The following is a 27,978-nucleotide window of genomic DNA, read 5'->3' on the forward strand; positions in this document are numbered from 1 at the left end:
TTTTTAGTGCTGTTGGTTGAGGGATAAATATTGGCCAGGACACCTGGGAGAACTCCCCTGCCCTACTTCAAAATAGTGCCGCGGGATCTTTTTACATCCACCTGAGAGGGCGGACTCTGTTTAATGCCTCATCTGAAAAATGGCACCTTCTGGCAGTGCAGCACTCCCTCAGCACTGCACTGGAGTGTCAACCTAGATTTTACACTCAAATCCCTGGAGTGGGACTTGAACCCATAACCGCCTGACTCAGAGGCAAGAGTGCTACCCACTGAGCCACGGCTGACACATATATAGGCCCCACCAATGGAATCAGGCCAGGAAAGTGGCCTGATTGATGAAGAGAGGAGTTATAAAACTAAAATTGAAAGACAAGCCACTTTTATCGGTACAGCGAGAGCCCCTGAGGAAATTCAGGGCCAAAGTGTAGGAGACAGGTATTTAATTGATCTTATGATTTCTGAAAACGGAAAGAACCTGGCACTTGATTTTATACAGATATATAAAAAAATGTATACATCAGTTAGAATATGTAAGTGTATAAAAATCCATTAGAATATGTATAAAATCGACACAAATATCCCCTGTTTGATTTGAAAATTGTATCCTGAACTTGATGCGGTTATCCTCCAGATCTCACAATATAAGAGGGATCACAGCTTTCCTTGATTTTGGGTAGTTATCAAACTTTTCCAGATAATATCTAAATGTCATGAAAAAAAAAATCAATCAGCCAATGTTTTTAAGGTAAAGGCGAATTGTATACAATGCAGAGCAGAAAAGACTGAGACATCAACAGGTTAAAAATTCCACGGAAGAAATCCCAGAGCATCATTGAAGTGCTGCAAATGCGGCAGGATGGAACTCCCATCCGCCACCTTGACCTGGCAGCAACCCTGTCCCAAATGAGGAAGGGTCCTGCACCTATGGTGGGGCAACAGGGTCACCTGCCCTATGGACGCACCAGAAACTCTCAGTGGCACCCTGCTGTTCTAAGAAGGGGGAAACCAGAGACCAGACCCACCTGAAAATAAAGGTGAGCCCATGTTTCAGCATTTGTTGCCAGGGCAGAAGTTTTTTTTTATTCGTTCACAGGATGTGAGCATCGCTGGCATGGCCAGCATTTATTGCCCATCCCAAATTGGCCTTGAGAAGGTGGTGGTGAGCTGCCTTTTTGAACCGTTGCAGTCCGTGTCATCATAGGCAGTCCCTCGAATCGAGGAAGACTTGCTTCCACTCTAAAAATGAGTTCTTAGGTGGCTACACAGTCCAATACGAGAACCACAGTTCCTGTCACAGGTGGGACAGACAGTCGTTGAGGGAAGGGGTGGGTGGGACTGGTTTGCCGCAAGCTCTTTCCGCTGCATGCTCTCGGCGATGAGACTCGAGGTGCTCAGCGCCCTCTCTGATGCACTTCCTCCACTTAGGGCGGTCGTTGGCCAGGGATTCCCAGGTGTCAGTGCACTTTATCAGGGAGGCTTTGAGAGTGTCCTTGAAACGTTTCCTCTGCCCACCTTTGGCTTGTTTGCCATGAAGGAGTTCCGAGTAGAGCGCTTGCTTTGGGAGTCTCGTGTCTGGCATGCGAACAATATGGCCTGCACAGCGGAGCTGATCAAGTGTGTCCTCCCAGGGGATTTGCAGGATTTTGTGGAGACATCGTTGGTGGCATTTCTCCAGCGACTTGAGGTGTCTACTGTACATGGCCCATGTCTCTGAGCCATACAGGAGGGCGGGTATTACTACAGCCCTGTAGACCATGAACTTGGTGGCAGATTTGAGGGCCTGGTCTTCGAACACTCTGACTTTGTTGTAGCGGTTTGGTTCAACTGAGTGGCTTGCTCAGCTAGCTAGGCCATTTTAAGGTGCAGTCAAGAGTTAACCACATTGCTGTGGATCTGGCATACATGGCAGACCAGGTAAGGACATTAGTGAACTAGATGGGTTTTTAACAACAATCTGGTCGTTTTATGGTAACCATTACTGATATTAGCTTTTTAATATCAGATTTATTTAATTAATTATATTTTAAATTCCCCAGCTACCCTGGTGGGTTTTGAACTCATGTCCCCAGATCATTAGCCCAGGTTTCTAGATTACTAGTCCAGTAACATGGCCACTATGCTACCATACCCATATGCCACTCAATAATTATGTAGACTTACATAGAATGTACTATGCTGGTATTTATGCTCCACACGAGCCTCCTCCCAGCCTAGTTCATCTAACCCCATCAGCATATCCTTCTATTCCTTTCTCTTTCATATTTATCTGGCTTCCCCTTAAATGCACCTGTGCTATTCGTCTCAACTATTCCATGTGGAAGCAAGTTCATCTCCCACAACTGCCCCTTTTTTTGGCATGAACAGGATAAACATTTCAACAAAGAAGTAAAGAATCACTGACAGAGTGGCTGAGCTGCAATTTTCAGCAGGCCTTAATTGAGGGCATTCAGTCTTCCCACCCGAAACCAGCAGGGGCCTAATTAATATATTAAAATGAGGCTCTGAAGACATTGTTAGGACCAACATGCCATTTTCATGTCAACAAGCACTACCACAAATCATTAGGTCAGGAGGCAGCCATTTGCAATTCTACTCAAAGGGATCCTAAGCTGCTGTCGGCTCAAGCTGGAAGCACATCCGGAAATTATTTTCGCGTCATTATTTGGGGTGTTTCTAAGCCTTAAAGGCTCCATTAATTTGAACTTCTCACTGCTCGGTGTGCTCTTTACATTTCCCTGCCATTTCAATCTGATGCTCCGTCACTATCCATCAAGGCTAGGGTTCAAGCTTAGAGTTCGCTGCTCATGGCACAGCTCCCGAACACATTGGTCATTTTAAACTAACTCGCCGAGCGTGAAACCCACGCGATCAGATGGGACGCTGGTTTTACACTCCGCCCAATATTGCTCTCTGTTGACTTCAATGAGGAGTAAAATCGGGCGGGGTGTAAAACTGGTGTCGCGCCCGAATCCATCAGTTTCTCGACGGACGGGTCGGGTTAAAATTGCCCCCATTGTGTCACTTGATTCACTCTCAAGACTGATATAATGAACACACCGGACGCAAGCTCATGAATTACCTGTGATGGAACCAAGCACGACGTCCCAAAAAAGAAGCAGTGAAAATGGCAAAAGCATAAGCTGGGTAAGTAGAAGTTGCAATGGCATAACCAAACCACTCCACTATTTCACCAAAGTAATTGGCTCCTGAGACATACTGAAATAACCCACCTGCAAAACAGAGGACAGACGTTCACTGATCATCCAAAGTACTATCAGCTGACTTGTATTTATATAGTGCCTTTAATGTAGTAAACCTTCCCAAGGCATGCTTTGGCCGGAATTTTCACTGTCCAACGGGGGAGCCCGGGAGCGCATGAGACCCCGAATGTTTCAGCAGCGCATTTGTCAGTAGCTTTATAACAAAGCCACTGTATTAGCATCCCGGGTTTCACAAACCATTAACGCGAGCAGGCGTGATGGCGACACGCGTGGGTCTATTTCAGCTGAGGTATTTAAAGGAACACTACAAAAATGACAGTTGAAAGTTTGTGGAGGTAGGAGAAAGATTGGTTGCAGATAAAAATGGATTCTCAACATTCCAAAACTGCGTCTCACTCTCGTGATGCCTCCCTGGACCTCACGCTGCGAGATTATACAACCCGCTCGGAGGTTTTATTCCGTTCTGATGGGAGGAAGAAGCCAGTCTCACTGACGAAGAAGGCATGGCTGGAGATTGCAGAGGAGGTCAGCAGCAGGAGTGTGATGGCACACCCATGGATACAATGCAGGAAAAGATGTAATGACCTCAGGAGAAAGAACAGCTGGACGGGATAATGGATGATGAGATTAGTAATAAGATAAGTGTCATATCTTAGAGAGCACACATATCACACTATTCACAGTGGCAGAAGGTGGGTAGTGGTGTTCCACAAGGAGCAATGCTGTGCCCACTGTTGTTCACAATTTACATTAACGATTTAGACTTTGGAATCAAAAACACAATTTCTAAATTTGCGGATGACACCAAATTGGAGGCAATAGTCAATACTGAGGAGAACTGCAACAATTTACAGGATGACAATAATAAACTTGCAGAATGGGCATATAATTGCCAGATAGGTGTGAGGTATTACATATTGGTAGGAAGAATAGGGAGGTCACTTATTATTGGAAGGTGTGAGTCTAGGTAGGGTAGAGGAACAAAGAGATCTCAGAATACAAAATACACACATTACTAAAGGTTGCAGCACAGGTTTGCGAAGTGGAAAACTGCAAATGTAATGCCGCTATTTAAAAAAGGAGGCAGACAGAAAGCAGGAAACTATAGACCGGGTTAGTTTAACTTCTGTCATTGGGAAAATGCTGGAGTCCATTATTAAGGAAGCAGTAGCAGGACATTTGGAAAAGCATAATTCAATCAAGCAGAGTCAGCATGGTTTTATGAAAGGAAAATCGTGTTCAACACATTTGCTGGAGTTCTTTGAGGATGTAATAAGTAGGGTGAATATCGGGGAACCAGTGGATGTGGTGTATTTTGATTTCCAGAAGGCATTCGATAAGGTGCCACATAAAAGGTTACTGCACAAGATAAAAGTTCACGGGGTTGGGTTAATATATTAGCATGGATAGACCTGGGGGTCCTTGTGCATGAAACACAAAGTTAGTATGCAGGTACAGCAAGTAATCAGAAAGGCAAAAAGCATGTTGGCCTTTATTGCAAGGGGAATAGAATATAAAAGCTGAGAAGTCCTGCTACAACTGTACAGAGTGTCTGTGAGGCCACACCTAGAGTACTGCGTTCTGTTTTCGTCTCCGTACTTAAGGATATACTGAATTGGAGGCTGTTCAGAGAAGATTCACGAGATTGATTCTGGAGATGAGGGGGTTGACATGAGGATAGGTTGAGTATGTTGGGCCTATACTCATTGGAGTTCAGAAGAATGAGAGGTGATCTTATCAAAACATATGGATAATGAGGGGGCTCGATAAGGTGGATGCAGAGAGGATATTTCTACTCTTGGGAAAACTTAAAATAGGGGTCAGAGTTTCAGAATAAGGGGCCGCCCATTTAAAACTGAGATGAGGAGAAATTTCTTCTCGCAGAGGGTTGTAAATCTGTGGAATTCTCTGCCCCAGAGAGCTATAGATGCTGGGTCATTGAATATATTTAAGGCGGAGATAGACAGATTTTTGAGCGATAAGGGAATAAAGAGATATGAGGAGTGGGCAGGGAAGTGGAGCCAAGTCCATGATCGGATCAGCCTTGATATTAAACAGCGGAGCAGGCTCGAGAGGCCAAATGGCCTACTCTTGCTCATATTTCTTCTGTTAACCAGGCTATGAAAAAAAGCAAACCAAGCACTAGGGTTTATTTCTCGAAGTATAGAATTAAAAAGTAGGGAAGTTATGCTAAACCTGTATCGGACGTTGGTTAGACCACACTTAGAGTACTGCGTACAGTTCTGGTCGCCATATTATAAAAAGGATATAGAGGCACTGGAGAAATTGCAGAGAAGATTTACAAGGATGATACCAGAAATGCGAGGGTATACATATCAGGAAAGGATGAACAGGCTGGGTTTCTTTTCTCTTGATCTAATAGAGGTCTTTAAAATTATTAAAGTTTTGATAAAGTGGATACAGAGAGAATGTTTCCACTTGTGGGGAAGTGCATAACTAGAGGCCATCAATATAAGATAGTCAACAAGAAATCCAATAAGGAATTCAGAAGAAACTTCTTTACCCAGCGAGTGGTGAGAATGTGGAACTCAGTATCACAGGGCGTGGTTGAAGCGAATAGTATAGATGCATTTCAGGGGAGGCTAGAAAAGCATATGAGGGAGAAGGGAATAGAGGGTTATGCTGATAGATTTAGATGAGAAAAGACAGGAGGAGGCTCGAGTGGAGCATAAACTAAACATCAGCATGGACTGATTGAGCCGAATTGCCTGTTTCATGTCATATATCCTACTTAATCCTATGTATGTTACCTTGAGGAATATAATATCCCAGGTCACCAGCTTTCCTGAGGTCCCGTAATATGCAGTCACTGTGAATGTTAATTGCTAATCCCACCAAATATAGCACAACACCTAAAATATAGCAAGACAAAAATGGTTCATTTATCATAGTCCAAAAATAAAACAGGAATGAACATGTATTGTATTCTGAATGAAATAATCAAGAATAAAGCATTTATCAACATGTAAAGCCAAATTAAGTCCATTTTTTGTTCTGTCATAAAGAAACATCACACAAGGTGAATTTAATCAGTTCACTCATTTATCCTCCGCGACCTTGTTAGAAGTGCCTCGATTGAAGCAAAATAAAAAATCTGGTTTTGTCAAACTCCGTTACACGGGCTCCTTTCTGCCGGTCAGGGCACATGTTTAGCAATAGCAAAGGTGGCAGAGGAAAGGTGGCATGTAACATACTTTTAAAACATCCACATCAACTTAGAAACAGCTGAACGACAGCCTCAAAAAACCTGTCAAAACCCCAAAAAGCTGTCAGCTCCTAAACAAGCCTATCATGTGTGAAAAGAAATAGTTATAAGAAATTGCAACAGGACAATTGTCTTTAATTTGGGTCGGTACCTTAAGCTGTGGGTATACCCAAGATTTCTTCATTCGTATTGGAGGCGATAAACTGCCGGAGTAATTCTTCCATGTCCCATGCCCAGAGTGGAGCTTTTCTAGATAGGATTGAGCTATTACACCATAATGCCCCCTCCAAAGCCACCTCACCCAAGGTCATTGAGCCATTGCTTTTGCATTCTGCTTTGAATTGAGGGATTTGTGCTTCAGATTCCTCAAAGCCTATCATGGATATAAAGACAACTTGTTTGGTCAACTGCTTTCTCCCCTCCTCAGTTCCCCCATTGGTCCCTCTTTTTTCTCTGTTAATTTACCATTTTGCTGAACACCTGCTAAACTTCCACTACCCCATGCTATCTAGTTCAAAGTCTTGAATTTCCCCATCCCAACCTTATCAATTTGAATCTCCCCCAACTCCCGTCCCAAAGTTGAATTCACTCTCTCTGTAATGACAGTAATGCCAGTTCAGTTTAGGTGAAAACCGCCCCCAAATTTGGTCCATGCCCATGGCCCATGATATCATAGATTTATTGGCCAATAGTGTGCTCCCAATATTTTTTGCCATTTTGAATATTCACACCCTCCAACCTACACTCACTAAAAACAAATGGTATGTTAGCTTTTGTTACAAAGGGATTAGAGTATAAGAGTAAGAAGTCTTACTACAATTATACAGGGCATTGGCGATGCCACATCTGGAGGACTGTGTACAGTTCCGGGGGGGGTGGGGGAGGTGAATTTGGGTCATTTGCACCTTCCGTTAGTGCCCCCAGGGTTGTGAATCTTTGGACATCTCTACTCCAGAGAGCTGTGGATGTTCAGTCGTTGAATATATTCAAGACAGAGGTCGATACATTTTTGGGAACTAAGGGAACTGAGGGATATGGGGATAGTGCGGGAAGGTGGAGTTGAGGTAGAAGATCAGCCATGATCTTGTTGAATGGCGAGGCAGACTTGAAGGGCCAAATGGCCTGCTCCAGTTCCTATTTCTTATGTTTTTAAAAGGTGGCACCCATATTAAAATTCAAGACCAATGGCGGGATCAGGGTGCGGGCACGATTGGGGTGGTAGGGAGATCAAGTGCAGCGGTGGGATCATTAGAATATGCAGAACTAGACTGCATTTAGTTTGAGAGTCACAATATGAGCTCAAAAGAGCTACAGTTGCCTTAAGTCATATAATGAGTATCCCCTGTCCTATATTTTGAATGTGGAACATTTGCAGGTATAGGTTTACCTGAAGTAAATCTGAAGTCGGTGATCCAGTTGTCATCATAGTGAGTGCAGTAGATCATGGTGTGTCCCTGAAGGTAGCCATTAAGAATACAGAATATAGAAGCGGAGAGAACTACTTTGAACGAGATATGATGCCCTTTGCTGCGAACTGCATAGATAAACGTCCTTGCAAAGTAGAATTAATAAAAGCATTAACATATATCTTCACAGGATGATTGCAATAAAGAAAACACAGAGAAGAAACAAACTCCTCGGAGTGCGGAAAGCTTCTTACTTTGTAACATCTGGTCAACCTTCCTTTTTTCCTTCAATTTTCTTTGCCACACTGCCACAGTTGGAAATTAATTCACACCCTTGATTCTCAATGTGGTAAGTTTTTTGTCCTTGACCAATTGTCAAGGAAAACCACTGCTTGTTGGGCAGTTGTGGTGGACAGGTAGCAGTTTTGAAATGCCATTGCAGTGATTTTAGTTTGTAAAATCAGGCTTCACATTTTTGAATTCACGCCATGACATTGCTGATACTCTCAAACTGCTTAACAGCTCCCTTGATTCTGCCTGTAATGCAGAATATAGGTCCCCTGGTGGATAAAGTGGACATAGGTAGGGTGAAGTCAGCTTGAAGCATCGACGAACTGATGTCCAGGTTCGGAGACAGGTGTGGAGGGCAAGTGAGCCAGAGTGAGCCAGAAGCTATTTGAAAGGTAGAGTATCGGGGGATGCACTGCTGGAAGTATTTCCGTCGGAATGGAGAGCCAGGTGGTGTACAGAACTTAATCAGCGGTGGAGGGGAGTTTGGGGGAGAAAGGGCAAAGGATAGCAATGGTATCCTTTCTACGGCCCTTAGATTTGAGGGACACAAAGGTGGGAATTGTGCCGGGAAATGACCTGAGTGGAAGACTTGGCAGGGGCGAGCATTGATTTCCACTTTGATTTCCACTCCTTACTGTGCATCTGTATTGTAAGAGGAAAATTTGGCATTAGGGGTACCAGCGGGACAAGGGTTAAAGTGCTGGTTCCTGCACTGGCCCATAAGGAGATAAAAGGCCCCTCTTCGGCCTTGTACCAAGGCTACAGAAGTTATTAATTCAATAATATTCCGACAGGATACGATGTGAGAACCTAAACAGACCGCTGATAAGACCTTGCGAAGAGACCCGAGATAGACTTCATGGCACCAAAGGAAATGTATAACAAATTCCAACCTAGAGATACCATTCTGGGAACGATCTAAGATGGTCACGAGATCATGGCCTGTCAGTCAGAGCTCATGACCTGTCAATCCGGAGTAGCACTAATAAGGTAGTCCAATTAGAGAAGTAGCACTGATAAGGTAGTCCAATTAGAAATCTAGGGAGGTCTTGTCCGGGAACAGAGGGATTTTTGAAATGTATAAAAATTGTATGATTGTGCTGTTCGGGGAGCATCTCCACTCACAGGCGGCTGTGATGAGGGATGTTCCCGGACGTTCGTAATAAAGATCGTTATACTTTGCCATCCGTCTCTGTCTGCTAACTTCGAGAATTGCTACGTGGGCTGGGGTGAGCGTCGACCCTCTATATCAGTGGGCCCGCTCGTGGGAAAAGAAGCCTTCCCTCTCTCCCCTCAACACTATCCTTGGCCATCCTTGTCTTTTTGCTGCTGCAGCCTGTGTGGTGAAGGAACTCCCATAGTGTTGTTGAGGAGGGAGTTCCAGGATTTTGTCCCAGCGATGATGAAGGAAGAGTGATATATTTCCAAGTCAGGATGGTGTGTGACTTGAAGGGAAACTTGGAGGTGGTGGTTTTCCCATGCACCTGCTACCCTTGTCTTTCTAGGTGGTAGAGGTTGCGGGTTTGGGAAGTGCTACCAAAGAAACCTTGGCAAGTTGTTGCAGTGCATCTTGTAGATGGTACACACTGCAGCCACGATATGTCGGTGATGGAGGGAGTGGATGTTTACGGTGGTGGATGGGCTGCCAATCAAGTGGGCTGCTTTGTCCTGGATGGTGTCGAGCTTCTTGAGTGTTGTTGGAGCTGCACTCATCTAGACAAGTGGAGACTATTCCATCACACTCCTGACTTGTGCCTCATAGATGGTGGAAAGACTTTAGGGAGTCAGGAGGTGAGACACTCGCGGCAGAATTCCCAGCCTCTGACCTGCTCTTGTTGCCACAGTGTTTATGTGGCTGGTGCAGTTAAGTTCCTGGACTACAGCATAAAATTCACTTGCTGTAACTCTGATGTGTTATTCAGTTATTTAAATTTTAAGGTACTTTGTTCAGCCTACAGCCAATTCCCGACCACTGCTGTTACCTGCTGAACTTGTCCTCCTGGTCCTATTGGTTTTTCAGCTTCAGCTACAGTCAAGTTCCTGGCCAAAAATTCACTACCTTGGGCCGAAGCCCATTTCTCCGCCGCCTCTCAATCTTATGATAACCTCCAACTTCTCCACCCTCTTTCTGCCCCATGACTGATTCTGCACACCACCTAGCTCTCTAGTCCCACAGAAATACCACCAGCAGTGCCTCCCCCAATACTCTACCTTCAAATAGCTTCTAGCTCACTCGCCCGCTGCACCTGTTTCCGAACCTGGACATCAGTTCGTCGATGCTACAAGTTGATTCCATTCTACCCACTCCCACTTTATCCCACCATGGTACCTCTGACTTTAACTCTGGATGCCTTCCTATTGTCTCCTCTCTATTCCTCATTTATTATCAGGATATATGTATCTTAATCTTGTAACCAGACCTATGTAACTTGAGTTATCCTGTGTCCATTCGCATGGGCGTTTTTGCTGCCGCTCTGGACCTGAGCCCATCCCTTCTATATCCACTTTTTTCTCCCCCTTTTTTCTTCTTTTCTCTTTATCCCTCCTAGACCCCTCTCTTCTGTTGTCATTCCTCCTTTCATTTCTCCCCTCTCAGGTGCTCTACCTTCCCAAATCCCTACTTCAACCTTTCAGTACTCCCAGCCTTTCTACTCCCCTGCCGCCATCCCAGGCTTGACGCCCTCTTAGACAAGCCTACAGCTTCCCTCTGTGCCTCACTTGGCATCCTCCGAAGGGCCCATCAAAGCATTTGTCGCTACCTCCTTACGAGCAGCAACTCCAACTGTCCCATCCTACTCTCTCACCGATCTTCTCGCCCAGTGTGCCCACTGGGGGCTAATCTTTCTGATCTCCTTCCTGTCCCACTCACCTCTCCCATTGCTGATGCTGTGGACTCTGCCACTGCATCAGCTATCACCGCCCCGCTCCGCATCTCCCTCCAGAATGTCTGTTCACGGGAACAAGACCCATGTCATCCATGAGCTTATTGTCGATGATTACATCAACATCATGGCCTTGATGGAAACCCAGCGGAGGGGTGATGATACGCTTCCCCTAAATCAAGCCTCCTCGCCTTCTACCACTGCCCCAACCAAACTGCCATGGTGGCTCCTATCACCAAATCACACCTTGGCCTGTCCCATCTACTCCTCTGGTACCTTCTTCTCCTTTGAGCATCTCACTTTGTTCCACAACTCTCACTTCTCATTTAAAATCCTCATTCTCAACCATCCACCCAAGTACGATGATCATTTTCTCACCAAAATATCTTCACTGCTTTCCTCCCTCAACCTCTGCACTGAGCAACTTCTCACCCTTTGTGATATCAACCTCCATCTCAACTCATCATGCTCCCTCTCCTCTGAGTTCACTGTTCTCCTATCCTCCCTTAATCTCTCCCTCCATATAAACTCCCCAACCCATATTTGCAGTCACCCCCGCGACCTAGCCAACTCATGTGACCTTGCTACTCCCATCATGTCAATCACAGATAATGCCTTCTCTGATCACTTCCTTGTATCATTCTCCACCCACATCCCCCTTCCCCCTCCCAACCCTTCTTCCTTCAGTTTCCGCCCCTGGAAAAACTCTCTCCCAATTCACTTAGAACTGCACTTTCAAAATCCCAACTGTCCAGCCATTGGCCCTCCATTCACCCCAACATTTCTGCTGCCACCGATCTGTTTCATCACACCCTCTCCTCCACCTTTGATGCCTTAGTCCCTGTTAAAATCATTACTCTCTCTTAGCCTGGTCATTACCCCAGCACGGCCCTCATTTTCGCTCCCTGAAGTCCAAGGGACGCAGAAGTGAATGTTTCTGCTGGGCAACTGGTTTAGTGATTCATTGCCAGATCTGGCTGGACCCCATAAATCGGGTCCTGCTCTCCTCTGCCAAAACTGCTCACTATTCCAGGATTATCCTGGATTGCAAAGATAACCCCCAGCTTCTTTTCTCTATTACAAACTGTCTTCTTAAACCCCTCTCCCCTGCTTCCTCCATCCTCACCTCCAACACCAAGTGCGAGGAACTCATGGACTTCTTTGTCATTAAGATTGAGACCATCTGATCAGCTGCCCCTGCAACTTCCCTTCCGTCCCCTAGCCCACCGGGGGCCAAACTTATTGGCTGGCCTCTCATCTTCCATAAACTTAGGCTCATCCGTAACTCTGCTGCCCATGTCCTAACTCACACTAAGTCCCGCTCACCCATCACCCCTGTGCTTCTTGAGCTACATTGGCACCCGGTTGAGCAAAGCCCCAAATTTAACATTCTCATCCTTGTTTTCAAATCTCTCACTGGCCTCACCCCTCCCTATTTCTGTAACCTCCTCCAGCCCAAAATGCTCTGCGATATCTGCACTTCTCCAATTGTGACGTGTTAAGCATTTTCGATTTTAATCATTCCTCCATTAACAACCATGCCTTCAGCTGCTGAGCCCTGAGCTCTAGAATTCCCTCCCTAAACCTCTCCGCCTCTCTACCTCTCTCTCCGCCTCTCTACCTCTCTCTCCTCCTTTAAGATGCTCCTTAAAACCTACCTCTTTTCTGCCCTAATATCGCCTTTGTGGCTCGGTGTCAAATTTAGTTTGATAACGCTCCTATGAAGCGCCTTAGGATGTTTTACTATGTTAAAGGTGCTATCTAAATGCAAGTTGTAAAAAGCCAGCAATGTTAACCCTGCATAAAAGGTAGTACATCGTTTTATAGTTTGCACAAACAGTTTTCTTTCAGAGCACTTTGCATTGAAATGTTGTTAACGGTGGTAAATAACTATTCTACAATAAACGTGTCGACAGGAAATGAAGCAATGATGAGGCGGTCACTCATCTTATAAATTGTGCAAACATTTTCTGAACCAGCACTTAAAATGTAAACATGATGAACTGTATTAAACAGCTTTAAAATTGCAAATATTGATAGAACGGAACAGCAAGAATAACAACGACAATAAGTTGAACTCTGTAAAAAGAAAGTGCGACAGTCTGAAGCGAGGCCAAGGGGGAGACTGCACCAGAAGGTGGATTTGGAAAGAGGGAGGGAACCCTAGTCATACACGTGCCTTCGCCTCGCCGAGTGTACGAGTCCTCGCTCCACACAAGTAGCCTCCGAGGCTGACATGCCGTTCGGGATCAGGGAGTTGGGAAGCGGGTGGTTCCACTTGCTACTCTGAGGTGGGGGGGAAAATGGCGTCGGTTGCTGTGGCCCCCTCAGCGATCAGTCAAGCTGCCCACTCAACAACCTGGCGGGGGTTGTCCAGCTTTGCCCCCATTGTGCAGATGAGCGCCATCTGATGGCCGTTGGACCACAGATGTCTCAGATAACCCTCGTCCCCTCAGCATCAGCACCCTCACAGTCCTGCGTGCGGTGGGAATATCCGCGCCCCCTCCTACCCGTAGGGGGCTCAGCCTCCTTATCCTCCTCTTGGTCCACTTCCAGTCCTCCTCCTCCAATCTCCTTCCAGCCTCTCAGCATCTAACGGCCTTTGTCCTTCTCCACTCTGCCATCCCTAACTTACGGTGCAGACGCTGGAAATTACTCTTTATAGCGTTTTACAATTTTTAATAAAAACTATAATTAACTTTTTAAAATTGATTTAGGGTGAGTTCAGAAGTTGCAGCTTTTTTTGGTTTGGAAACAAGTCATCCTCGATATGAGAGACTGCCTATGATGATGACACAAAAGCGCTCATACATGTCGTTGATGAAAGTGAGTTTCAAACCGTTACCACACAAAGGGTGGTAAAAGTTTGGAACTCTCCTCTGCAAATGGCAATTGATGCGAGATCAATTGTTCATTTTAAATCTGAGATTGATAGCTCTTTGTTAACCAAAGGTATTCAGGGTTAATTGGCCAAAGGCAGGTATACGCACTTAGATCGCAGATTAGCCCTGATTTCATTGAATGGCGGAACAGACTCGAGAGGCTGAATGGCCTCCTCCTGTTCCTATGTTCCTATGTGAGGGTTTGTTTCCTCTGAGACTTTTAAGTTACTAACATAGGGCTCAATTTTCCCCAAAGCTGTTTTTTGGCGTACTTGAAGAGTTACGCCCGTTTTTTGGGGGTCCAAGTATGCCAAAAAAATATCATCCAAGTTTCCCCGCTTGAATTCTTCATGTTGGCCTCCTGGTCCCGGTCCCCGCACCTATCCCTGGCCGAATGGCCTCCCGATGCCAGTCCCCGCACCTATCCCTGGCTGAATGGCCTCCCGATGCCAGTCCCCGCACCTATCCCTGGCCAAACAGCCCCCTCCCTCCCGGTCCCCCTCCTAACTATGCTCCTCCCTCTCCCCCACTCTCTCTCACCTCTCTGTTGCTGCTGCCCAGGTCCTTGAACTGCTTCTGTTGCCCTGATTTAGTTACCTGTGCCGATTTTCTTAACTCACCAGAAAGTTTTGCCATAGAGACCACATACGCGTCCTGAGAAGAACTGGAGTAAATCGGAGCTGGCCAAACTTGCTTAAATGGCCAGAATTGGCACATGTGGCAGGTTATGACACACAAAAAAACTAACCTAAATAATTGGAACTTACTGAGTTACGCTGATGCACATTGATTGGGGAAACTTGTATTTTTTAACTTAGGCCAAAAAAAGTGACGCACGCCAAAAAAAACGCCGCAAATCACTGGAGAAAATTGAGCCCTTTATCTTCTAAATAAATAGCAGCTAAGTGCGTCAATAAATCAAGACAATTTTCTGCAAGTTCAATATAGGAAAAGGATATGAAATTCAGAATTTTGTGGGTCTTTTAAAGTTGTAAGTTAATTGGGAGAGAGTTTTTTCCCGGGGAGGGAACCCACTAGGGGATCGGTTGGAAAGCCCGTTTCACATCCCACCCAATAATAATCTCCGTTGACTTAAATAGAGAATAAAATTGGTTGGGGTGTAATACCAGCATTGTACCCAAACCTGTCAGTTTCCCAACGAGCGAGTTAGGTTAATATTGACCTGCTAATTTAATTAATTGATGCAGACAGGGTACAGCATTGGCTGCTCCGTTTGTGCGGTCCCTGGTTAGCTGTTATGCTCTCTGCGGCATCTTCAAATGACTTTCCCAAGAAGTTGAGCTGTATGTTTGCAACGGGAAGATCGGCGCGCAAAACGGTGTAGGTTATGGCATATGTCGCCGATCCTCCAGGAATTTCAGGGTCATAATCTGTTTTTAGTGATGTTGGTTGAGGGATAAAATATTGACCAGGTTACTGGGAGAACTCCCCTGTTCTTCTTTAAATTGCTCAATGGGATTGTTTACGTCCACCTGAGTGAGTAGACGGGGCCCCGGTTTAATCTTTCTGTTATGTATTAATGCTTGGGGGTCACCAGACACCAGAGGGCGCTGCGGTCAGAGGTCATTGGGCTGTACGCATGTAGCATGTGTGTTTGGTCACCAGAATAGAAGCGGGGTGTCTTTGTCACGCTGGCTCTCTTGGGCTGGAATAAAGATGAATCAGGGTGCACCTGAGTGAGTTTACAGTAACCAGACTCTTGAGTCATTACAAACCAGCACGAACAAACAGCAAAATACAGGGGATGCTGGAACTCTGATACAAAATCTGAAAATGCTGGAAACTTTGAGAGGTCAGAGAATCTCTGTGAAGAGAACAGAGAAAGTTAACATTTCTGGTACTGAACCCTTCAGCGGAATTGGGATATTGCCAAGGAAAGCATTTAAAAAGCAACAGAACAATGGTGAGGGGAAAGAAAACATACACAAGTATTATTTTGCCAGCTGAATAAATGCTGAGGCCATAGTCCAGGTGCGCATTGTGGTAATATTATATTATGTTATCAAAGTGTACACCTTGATGTGAGTCAGCACCTTTGTACAGTATTAATTGGAAGTGGGTCATGACAGTTTATTTGCACCATTCCTGCACAAGTTTGACATTAAAAAAAAACCTCACACAGGAAAAGTAAAATGCTGAATTGGAAGACAGAAGACGGTTAAATGCAGAAGTGATCAGCATGAGACAATAGGGGGCAGAGTTTACACTAACCAGACTCTTGAGTCATTACACTTTCATCCGAAAATGAATTTAGTCACGATAACTTTTAATAACACAATAAACAATTGATTGAAAAGGTAATCAAAGGTTATTTTAGAACTGGCAATCTAAAGGTTTAATCTGCGCACCGAGGTGAATACAATTTGTTTGATACTGAAGGTATGGTGTGTCACTGCAACTTATGTACTAACTTTTTTAACAATGCATTTACATAAATGTTACATTCAAGTCTGTTCTTACTTGCACAATTTTATTTGCCAAAAGCAATTCAAAAAAATTATTCTCAAAACAATTTACGATTTTAAAAACACTACTTTTCAATCCAAGGATCAGTGTCAATTCAACTCACCTGTGAAAATAGTGCCCACAGAACAAAAACAATAGGAGTTTGCTGCCCATGCTCTCCAAGCTGCCTGACTGGTAAAATATTAGCGTGGGTACAAGAAATGATGGCAGCTCCATTAAAAACCATCCCACCTTAGCTGGCAAGAATATTACAGACTGCTTCTGAGTGTTGTATCTCCCATAAGATTCTGTAGACTGTCCGCCAGACAGAAGATGGAAGAATCCTAATGCAAGCAAGCCAGATGATATTACATACAAAATATATGGATTACACTCTGACATATCTGGTCTTGATGTTTTCTTTAAAATGACAGTCATCTACAGTTTTGATCTCCCAAAAAGTAAGCTTGAATGCAACGTACCTACTTATTTTGTATTGTTTTCTAGTTCCGCCCCCAGTGTCAATCCAATCACAGGCCGGGCGTCATAGTTATATCTTACAAATTGTCATGCTAAAAGCCAGAATTTAAAATCCAGCTCCAAGCTTGCATAAACAAGTCAATCTTTAAAGCATCAGAAGCTGATGATCAACCTTTGTACAACCAGGTCACATGCTTTTCATGAAATCACTTACCAGGCACATTGCTGATTTTTCAGAAATTAAGGAGCTGCAGTTTCCTTGGGTGAAACTTTCCCGAAACCCCCTCACCGCCCGATTGCCGGCAGAAACACCGCTAACGTTCTGCAACTAACGCTGGTGAAAATTTCCATAATAAAGGTAAAAAATATCGCCCGGCGAGAAAATGGATCTTGCACCAATGTTCTCGATGGGTTTCTCAGCGGTTAAAGGCGAAACTAGGTGAAACGGGTGGTTCTTACCGGAATGGATGGCAAGTACTTGGGGCTAGAATTTCCACTTTTTTATTTATGCATAATGCCCACATAACGTCCATTTTAACACTGAAATGACGTATAACGTCCAGATATCGCCCATTTAGCCACAAAATGGAAACTGATGCCCATTTTACGGACACTTATCACCGAGCGTTACTTTTCCCATGTGCATAACGCCGGGAGAAAATAATACTGCCCACCCAGTTTTTTGGGTGGAATCATCAGAATGGTCAAAAGCAACGCCCATAATATCGCCCAGCATTACTTTCCGCATGTAATTAACACCCACTTTTTTTTGTCATAAAGATCACATTTGCCGAAACTAACGCCCAGGAGATCGCCCAGCGTCACTTTCACCACCTCGCACACATCTCGCCCACAATATCGCTCACCCAAAACACCGCCCAGAAAAAGTGGAACTGCTCTGAACGAAGCACAGCGGTATGGACGCCATGTTCAAAATCATATGCTGCATCATTTAAAAGGCTGCTCTGCTTCAACCTTGGGGGAGTTCAGATGTACTCTGGAGGTCTTTGGAGGTGATGTGAACATCTGAACAAACATCTTTACCATACTGTGAATGATTGGAATTTAATAGGTGTCTTTGTCGGGACATTCATTCTTTGTGACCAATCGGTGGAGAACAGATATCTATTGGAATGGGGCCTGTCCTTTCCCACCCTCTCTTGATGACCAATTACATGCTGCAGACTCAAGATGGCAGAAGGTATGTTCCACAGTGTCATGTATGTAACCACAATGTAACACCACTGTATTACTGTACACACTCAACCGAGATGCACACCTTGACCATAAGGGGTGAACTTGTGGGAGACTGCCCATACCTGATCACCCAGGTATATAAAGGGAGGTCCCACGCAGGGTCCTGTGAATAAAGAGTCAAGGTCACAGTCCCCAGAATGTGCCTCGTGTGGTTTCATACTGTAGAGTAAGGACTTTATATTGACGAAGAGAAACGGGAATTCACGACCCATGAGAATGGCCACCGGTAGTATAGAGGAACGGTACTGTGTTGGGGAAGACTAGGACGATTTTGTCGAGAGGCTTCAGCAAAGCTTCGTTACGAAAGAATGGCTGGGGGATGCAGCGGCCGACAAGCGAAGGGCTCATCTTTTGACCAGCTGCAGACCAAAGACTTACGCGCTCATGAAGGACTTACTAGCACCCGAAAAGCAAGCGGACAAAACCTTTGAGGAACTGAGCAAATTGATCGGGGAGCATCTCAAACCAGCGAGTAACATACATATGGCCCGACAAAGATTGAACACTCACCGACGTCGTGAAGGACAGAGCATACTGGACTTTGTAGCGGACCTCTGGCATTTGGCCAGCCTCTGTAAGTTCACAGACACCTGCAGGGGGAAGATGCTAAGGGACTTCTTTATCGAGGGCATCGGTCATGCAGGAATTTTCCACAAATTAATTGAGACCAAGGATTTGACTTTGGAAGCGGCAACATTCATGGCTCAAACTTTCATGGTGGGGGAAGAAGAGATGAAAATAATAAACGCGCGCAATTCTGCCTCTAATGCAGCGATGGATCAGGGAGTTAATATCATCAATGCGACTCAGAGCCCCGCAGGCAGGGGCAGTCCGACACTCCCCAGGCAGCAATAGAACCCAGAGTAGGGCTTCAACAGAGACAATGGCAGGCTGAACGGACATTTACACCATCACAGTGGACAATGCAGCCCGGGATGGAGCCATTGGGCACTCAAGAGCAGTCAAAGGGACAGTCAGCACGGAATGCCTGGCCATAGTCCCTTTGTTCCCAACAATGGAAACTTTAACTCATGCTGGAGTTGTCGGGGAATACACCCAGCTAGATCTTGCAGATTTCAACAGCTTGTCTGCAATCTCAGTGGCTGTGGTGTCCCTGCACCCTGCTACTGAATCACACGAGGCACATACTGCAGACTCTGTGACCTTAACCTTTATTTCCAGGACCAAGAAGTGATGACCCTGCATGGGACCTTCCTTTAAATACCTGAGTGCCCAGGTGAGGAGTGTCTCCCACAAGTTCACCCCCTGTGGTCAAGATATGCATATTCAGTGTACAGAGTGGTAGCATGAAGGTTACAGTTACATGAAGGTTACAGTTGTATGAAGGTTACATACATGACATCACCTCCCCCCTCACGTCTTTTTGTGTCAAAGGTTAAGTCTTTCAGGTGGTCGACGCTCTCTCGTGGAGCGCCGCAGTTGTGGCTCTGGTGGCTGAGCCTCGCCATGCGTCTCTGTCACCTGAGGTGATTCCGGCCTGTCTGGGCTGGCCGCAGGGACTGTGCATGCTGTGGATTGTCCTCGTTGCTCGTTCACTGGCAGTGGTGTGGGTGACATCCCATGCTCTTCTTCAGGTTCCTCCGTGTCTATGCTGAATATTTTCTTTACTTGGTCCAAGTGTTTGTGGCATATCTGCCCATTGTTGAGTCTGACCACTATAACCCTATTCCCTTCTTTGCCAATTACGGTGCCCTCAAGCCACTTGGGTCCCACAGCGTGGTTAAGAACAAATACCGGGTCATCAATTTCTATACACCTCCCCCTTGCGTTTCGATCATGGCACTCGGTTTGGGACTGGCGCTTACCCTCAACAACATCTGCCAGGGCTGGATGAATGAGGGATAGCGGCGTTTTAAGCGTGCGTTTCATGAGTAGTTCCGCTGGCGGGACTCCCGTGAGCGAGTGCGGGCGGGACCTGTAAGCCAGCAGGAGGTGTGATAAGCAGTACTGAAGGGAGGGTCCTTGGATACGGAGCATGCCCTGTTTTATGCCTTGGATCGCACGTTCTGCCTGGCCATTGGAAGCCGGCTTGAACGTCTGAATCAATTCCCGGCCACCATACATGTGACCGGGCAAAGGCCTTCATTAGCATGATGCCAGGGTGCTCGCTGTGGAGTTCCCTGATGAATGCTTCCCTTCCTTTCTGGGGCATGACTACCCGGCTGCCCCATAGCAGGCAGTCAGCTTGGATGGAGAGCTCATCCATCCATCTGTGAAATGGTCTGACCTCCTCGGGGCACGCCCCGTGTGCGAGCGCCCAATCCCCAGTCAGAACACATTTCTTTATCATGGACAGGAGGGGATCTCTGTTGGTCAAGATTTTGATCTGGCGGGCTGTGATAGGGGAGCTTGCAGTGTCAAAAGGCTCAACGGTCATGACCATCTCAGCACTTTGCTCCGACGCCCCCTCAGTGGTGGCCAGTGGGAGCCTGCTGAGCGCGTCAGCGCAATTCTCGGTGCCTGGCTGGTGCCGTATGGTGTAGTCATACGCAGCCAGCGTGAGAGCCCATCGCTGTATGCGAGCTGACGCATTGGCATTGACAGCCTTGCTATCGGACAACAGGGATGTTAATGGCTTGTCGTCCGTTATTAGCTCGAACCGCCAAACCGAAAAGGTACTGGTGCATCTTTTTCACCCCGTAAACACAAGCGAGTGCTTCTTTTTCGACCATGCCGTATCCACACTTTGCCTGGGAAAGCGCCCTGGAGGCATAAGCCACCGGTTGGAGTCGGCCGTCATCATTACTCTGCTGTAACACGCACCCAACTCCATAGGATGATGCATCACACGTTAAAACCAGCTTTTACAGGGGTCGTACAAGGTCAACAGCTTGTTCGAACAAAGCAGGTTCCACGCCCTATTGAAAGCCCGTTCTTGACTGTCCCCCCAAAACCATTCACAAACTTTACGCAAGAGCATGTGTAACGGCTCCAACAATGTGCTTAAATTCGGCAGAAAGTTCCCGAAATAGTTCAAAAGTCCCAGGAATGATTGCAACTCTGATGTGTTGCCGGGCCTGGGCGCCCGACAGATCGCCTCCGTTTTAGCTTTGGTGGGCCGGATCCCGTCTGTGGCAACCCTCCTGCCCAAATACTCGACCTCTGGGGCCAAAAACACACACTTGAGCTTTTTCAACTGCAAGCCTACCTGGTCCAGTCGGCGTAGCACCTCCCCCAGATTTTGGAGGTGTTCCTCGGTGTCTCGACCCGTTATTAGGATGTCGTCTTGGAATACGATTGTTCCAGGAATGGATTTAAGCAAGCTTTCCATGTTCCTCTGAAAGATAGCGGCCGCCGAACGAATGCCAAACGGACACCTGTTGTAGATAAATAGCCCGTTGTGCGTCGTGATGGTGGTCAGAAGCTTGGATTCTTCAGCCAGTTCCTGAGTCATGTAGGCCGAAGTGAGGTCCAACTTGGTGAACAGCTTGCCGCCTGCCAGCGTGGCGAAAAGGTCCTCCGCTCTCGGAAGCGGGTATTGGTCTTGCAGCGACACTCGGTTGATGGGGCCTTGTTGTCGCCACAAATTCTGACCGAGCCATCCTCTTTAAGAAGAGGAACGATGGGGCTTGCCCAGTCACTGAATTCAACAGGCAAAATTATGCCCTCTCTGAGCAGCCTGTCCAATTCACTTTCAATTTTCTTACGCATCACATACGGCATCGCTCTGGCTTTGTGGTGCACTGGTTTGGCGTCCGGGGTGATGCGTATCACTACTTTGGTGCTCTTGAAAGTCCCGACACCGGGTTGAAACAGTGCCCCGAATTTCTGTAGGACCTGTGAGCATGAGCTTTGTTCCACAGATGAAATGGCGTGCATGTCCCCCCATTTCCAGTTCATCTCGGCTAGCCAGCTCCTCCCCAAAAGTGCGGGGCCATTTCCTGGGACAATCCAGAATGACAGCCGGTTCTCTGATCCATTATGTGTTACCACCAAGTTTGCACTGCCTAGCACTGGGATGATCTCTTTAGCTGCGAGTCTGTAGCTGCGAGTCAATGCATTCCAGTTTTGGCCTGCTAGCTCTGTGTGGCCATAGTCTCTCAAATTGTTGGGCACTCATAAGGGACTGGCTGGCTGCTGTGTCCAGCTCCATGATGCCATTCAATAAAACTTTCATCATCATGGGTGGCGTTTTGCTATATGAGCTGTGGACGTCAGCCACATGAACCCACTGAACTTCAACATGCATGGCTTTGCCCCAAGCATCATTCTGCATTGCAGACCCCTCGTCTGGTTCCTCTGTCTCATAGATTAGCCTTGCTGCAGCCTTTCTGCACATTCTGGCCAAGTGACCACTGATGTTGCAATTCCGACAGATAAATTGCTGGAACCTGCAGCTTTTCGCAGTATGTCTACCCCTACACATCCAGCCTGAGCTGAGGTTGTTGTTAACAAAAGGACATTACCAGGCATTCCTCTCTGATTGCCCATTTGGTTGTTTCGAAGCACTCTGATGGTGGGTGTCAATGGTCCCATCACGGGACGCATTGTTCCTCGTGATGGCGTGAATTGCCGATCCCCTTTCCATTGTCCCTGTTGCGGGCCCACCCTAGAGTCTGTTGCTGCCTGGCCGGTTTCGAAATGCTCTTGCCTGCCTGTGGGGTCTTGAGCCGCGTTCACAATGTTAACTCCCAGGTCCATCGCCACGTTGGAACCAGAGCTGCGCGTGTAAATTAGCTTGGTCTCCTCTTCCCCTGCCATGAAGGTCTGAGCTATCAATGCTTCGCTTTCTAAAGTCAAGTCCTTGGTCTCTATGAGCTTCCTGAAAATCCGAGCATGGCTACTGCCCTCAATGAAGAAATCCCTTAACATCTCCCCCCTGCAGGCGTCTGTGAACTTACAGAGGCTGGCCAAGCGCCGCAGGTCCGCAACAAAGTCCGAGATGTTCTGTCCCTCCCGATGCCGGTGTGTGTAGAACCGGTGCCGGGCCATGTGTACGCTACTCGCCGGTTTCAGATGCTCACTGATCATCTGGCTGAGCTCTTCAAAGGACTTGAACGCCGGCTTCTCGTGTGCGAGCAGGCCTTTCATCATCGCAGACATCTGTGGTCCGCAGCTGGTCAGCCGCTGCCGCTCTCAGCCAGTCCTTCGTGACGAAGCTTTGCTGGAGTCTCTCAATGAAGTCGTCCCAGTCCTCACCCACACAGTAATGTTGAGTCTTCGGATGAGAATTGACCGAGCGAGCCCGTCAGTCAGAGCCCGTGATGCTGTCTCCACGTCTGTGTGTGTGTGTGTGTGACAGCCTGCCGAGATTCCGGCTCTGCCTGACCGACCATCGTCTCGTCTAACCCAGGGCAACTCTCCGCCAAAGGTTCATCTCCAACGAGACGCGTGCTATTCTTCTTTCGCTATTGATGCCTCTTCCTACTGCAAGGGCGCGGGAGCTTTGAGCATTAGCCGTGGGAAACACCATCCCATATTTAAGTAGTGACCACTGGACTGTTGAAGCGAGACCGAGCCTCCAGCTGGGGCCTGTTTGAGGCTGAGGGGACCTCCTGCTCAGTAAGAGAACCTCAGCAAAGACCCAGCCACTCAGCATTGTGCAGAGGTTGCTGAGCGTCAGGGAGCTGTCAGTCAGTGCTGACACTGGGCGGGCGGGCAGGTACTCCTGGCCAAAGGACAACCTCTGGATGGAGATCATCATTGTAATTGGGCTTTCTCGAGAGCGGGGAGGGAATTCGTTGGTTTTGGTCCATACAGAATTAATTATAGACTTTTAAGTAAATATATTCTTTGGTAGAACAGCAGTTATGTAAGACAAAACGAAACCTTTTGTTAAGGTGATGAAGGGACAGGAATTATGATCAGAAGCGGTTGAGCTGGTTCCATCTGTACACATTAGAGTTTAGAAGAATGAGAGGGGATCTGATTGAAACATATAAGGTACTGAGGGGGCTGGACAGGGGAGATGCAGAGAGGATGTTTCCCCCCGCGGGGGAATCTAGAACCAGGGGGCTTAGGTTAAGCATAAGTGGACCCCATTTAGAACTGAGATGAGGAGAAATTTCTTCTGGTGAATGTTTAGAATTCTCTGCCCCAGAGAGCTGTGGAGGCTGGGTCATTGAACATACTGAAGGGGGAGATAGACAGAATTTTAGTCTATAAGGGAGTGAAGGATGATGGGGAACAGGCAGGTAAGCCTAGATCAGGTTAGCCATGATCTTATTGAATGGTGGAGCAGGTTCAAGGGGCCGAATGACCGACTCCTGCCCCTGTTTCCTATCTTTTTATAGTCCTGTCGAAAGGCGAACCTCTAGGTAGATATCTTGATTTTAAGTAGGGTTTCTCTAGTGTGTGTGTGTGTGGGGGCGGGGGGTGGAATTGGTTGGTTGTGGTCCCACTGGAGTTTAGAAGAATGAGAGGTGATCTCATAGAAACATATAACAGACTGACTGGACAGGACAGGTTAGATGCAGGAAGAATGTTCCCGATGTTGGGTAAGTCCAGAACCAGGGCTCACAGTCTAAGGATAAGGGGTAAGCCATTTAGGACTGAGATGAGGAGAACCTTCTTCACTCAGAGAGTTGTTAACCTGTGGAATTCTCTACCGCAGAGAGTTGTTGAGGCCAGTTCGTTGGATATATTCAAGAGGGAGTTAGATGTGGCCCTTACAGCTAAAGGGATCAAAGGGTATGGAGAGAAAGCAGGAAAGGGGTACTGAGGGAATGATCAGCCATGATCTTATTGAATGGCGGTGCAGGCTCGAAGGGCCGAATGGCCCACTCCTGCACCTATTTTCTATGTTTCTATGTTTCTATGTTCCTCTGTGCTACCAGTGGCCATCCTCGTGGTTCGGTGATTCACGTTTCTCGTCGCCAAATGTGGTGTCCCTGCACCCTGCTACTGAATCACACGAGGCATGTACTGCAGACACGGTCACTATGTGAGCTTAACCTTTATTTCCATGACCAAGAAGTGATGACCCTGCGTGGGACCTCCCTTTAAATACCTGAGTGCCCAGGTGAGGAGTGTCTCCCACATATTCACCCACTGTGGTCAAGGTGTGCATTTCCAGGACATTTATACAGTGTACAGTGTGGTAGCATGAAGGTTACAGTTACATGAAGGTTACAGTTGTATGAAGGTTGCATACATGACAGTGGCTACTTAGCTCGAATGTGCAGGAAGCCTGCAACCAGACTAATATATGAGGCGGATGGACCAGAAGAGGGTCCTTTGAGGCAGGATGACTTTTGGGGCAAATCGATGGACGCCGAGGTTCAGCGGGTCCATGTGGCGAATATTCACAGTTCATACACCAAAACGCCACCCATGATAATTAGGGTTTTATTAAATGGTATCCCAGTACGCATGGAGCAGGAATTGGGAACCAGCCAGTGACTCATGGGCGTTCAGCAATTTTGAGAAGCTATGCCCACTTAAAGCCAGTAGAGCCACATTAGCATGTATTGAGACACAATTACGGACTTACACTGAAGATATCATTCTGGTGCTAGGCAGTGCAATGTTGGCTGTCACACACAATGGGTTAGTGAATCGGCTGCCACTCTGGATTGTCCCGGGCAATGGTCCCGCACTGTTGGGGAGGAGCTGGCTAGCTGAGATGAACTGGAAATGGGGGGATGTTCATGCAATGTCATCTGTGGAGCGAAGCTCGTGCTCACAAGTCCTACAACAATTCGATTCACTATTCCAACCTGGCGTCGGGACTTTCAAAGGCACTAATGTAGTGATACACATCACCCCGGACGCCAGGCCAGTGCACCACAAATTCAGAGCGGTGCCGTATGTGATGCGGGAAAAAAATCGAGAGCGAATTGGACCGGCTGTTGAGAGAGGGCATCATCTCGCCCATTGAATTCAGCGACTGGGTGAGCCCCATTGTTCCCGTTCTAAAAGCAGATGGCTCTGTCAGGATCTGTGGCGACTACAAGGCCACTATCAATCGGGTGTCCCTACAAGATCAATACCCTCTCCCGAGAGCGGAGGACCTCTTCACCACGCTGGCAGGCAGCAAGCTGTTCACCAAGTTGGACCTCACGTCAGCCTATATGACCCAGGAACTGGTCGACGAATCTAAACTACTGACCACCATCACCACGCACAAGGGACTGTTCTTTTACAACAGGTGCCCGTTTGGCATTCGATCAGCGGCCGCGATTTTTCAACGAAACATGGAAAGCCTGCTGAAATCCATTCCTGGAACGATCGTATTCCAGGACGACATCCTCATCACGGGTCGAGACACCGAGGAACACCTCCACAACCTGGAGGAGGTGCTACGCCGACTGGACGGGGTAGGCCTTTCGACTCAAGAAGTCTAAATGTGTGTTCTTAGCTCCTGAGGTTGAGTTTCTGGGCAGGACGGTTGCTGCAGATGGGATTCGGCCCACCGAATCCAAAACAGAGGCGATTCGACGAGCACCCAGGCCCTGCAACACATCGGAGTTGCGTTCATTCCTGGGGCTGTTGAACTATTTCTGGAACTTTCTGCCGAACTTGAGCACGTTGTTGGAGCTGCTACACGTGCTCCTGCGTGAGGGTTGCGATTGGTTTTGGGGGGACTGTCAGGAATGGGCTTTTGATCGGGCGCGAAACCTACTTTGTTCAAATAAGTTGTTGACCCTGTACGACCCCTGTAAAAAATTGGTTCTAACATGTGATGCATCGCCCTATAGGGTTGGGTGCGTGTTGCAGCAGGGCAATGCTGAGGGTCAACTACAACCTGTGGCTTATGCCTCCAGATCACTCTCTCAAGCAGAACGGGGATATGGGATGGTCGAGAAGGAAGTGCTTGCATGTGTCTGGTGTAAAAAAAATGCATCTGTACCTCTTTGGTAGGAAGTTTGAATTAGAGACGGACCACAAGCCATTAACATCCCTGTCGTCAGACAGCAAGGCTGTCAATGCCAACGCATCAGCTCGCGTACAGCGATGGGCTCTCATGGTAGCTGCTTTTGACGACTCCATCCGGCACCGGCCCGGCACTGAAAACTGCGCTGACGCGCTCAGCAGGTTTCCACTGCCCACCACTGAAGGGGCAGCGGAGCAAAGCGTTGAGATGGTCATGGCTGTCGATGCCTTTGACAGCACAGGCTCCCCCATCACAGCCCGCCAGATCAAAATCTGGACAACAGAGATCCCCTCCGATCCCTGATTAAGAAATGTGTCCTGACTGGGGTTTTGGCGTCTGCACACGGAGCATGCCCTGAGGAGGTCAGACCGTTCCACAAATGGATGGATGAGCTCTCCATCCAAGCCAACTGCCTACTATGAGGCAGCCAGGTAGTTATGCCCCAGAAGGGCAGGGAGGCATTCATCAGGGAACTCCACAGCGAGCATGCAGGTATTGTGCTGATGAAGTTCATTGCCCGGTCACACGTTTGGTGGCCTGGAATTGATTCAGACCTGGAACACTGTGTTCGTAGGTGCACGACGTGTGCCCAGCTGGGTAATGCCCCCAGGGAGGCCCCGCTCAGCCCGCAGCCCTGGCCCACCAGGCCATGGTCACGCATTTATGTTGACTACGCGGGCCCGTTCATGGGAAAGATGTTCCTTATTGTGGTAGATGCATACTCGAAATGGATCGAATGCATCATTCTGAATTCATGCACGTCATCCACCACTCTGGAAAGCCTACGTGCGATCTTTGTAACCTACGGCTTGCCGGACATCCTGGTTAGTGATAATGGCCCATGCTTTACAAGCTACGAATTTCGGGAGTTTATGTCGGGCAATGGCATCAACCACGTCAGGACAGCGCCGTTCAAGCCGGCCTCCAATGGCCAGGCGGAACGTGCGGTCCAAATCATTAAGCAAGGTATGGTCAGGATTCAAGGACCCTCCCTACAATGCCACCTATCGCGCCTCCTGCTGGCCTATAGAT

The 27,978-nt window shown here is 47.3% G+C and overlaps 1 protein-coding gene across 1 annotated transcript; it reads right to left on the reverse strand.

Moving 5' to 3' along the window:
* Positions 1-633: 633 nt before the first annotated feature.
* On the reverse strand, positions 634-16,775 carry LOC139272585 (3-oxo-5-alpha-steroid 4-dehydrogenase 2-like). Its single transcript, XM_070888653.1, has 5 exons — positions 16,498-16,775; positions 7,834-7,997; positions 5,992-6,093; positions 3,079-3,229; positions 634-700 (listed from the first exon to the last, which is right to left on the reverse strand). Exons 1-5 carry the CDS (start codon positions 16,773-16,775, stop codon positions 634-636), a joined length of 762 nt encoding a protein of 253 aa, XP_070744754.1.
* Between the last annotated feature and the right edge of the window lie 11,203 nt (positions 16,776-27,978).

Source organism: Pristiophorus japonicus, chromosome 9 (genome assembly GCF_044704955.1).
Source record: "Pristiophorus japonicus isolate sPriJap1 chromosome 9, sPriJap1.hap1, whole genome shotgun sequence".
NCBI lineage: Eukaryota > Metazoa > Chordata > Chondrichthyes > Pristiophoridae > Pristiophorus > Pristiophorus japonicus.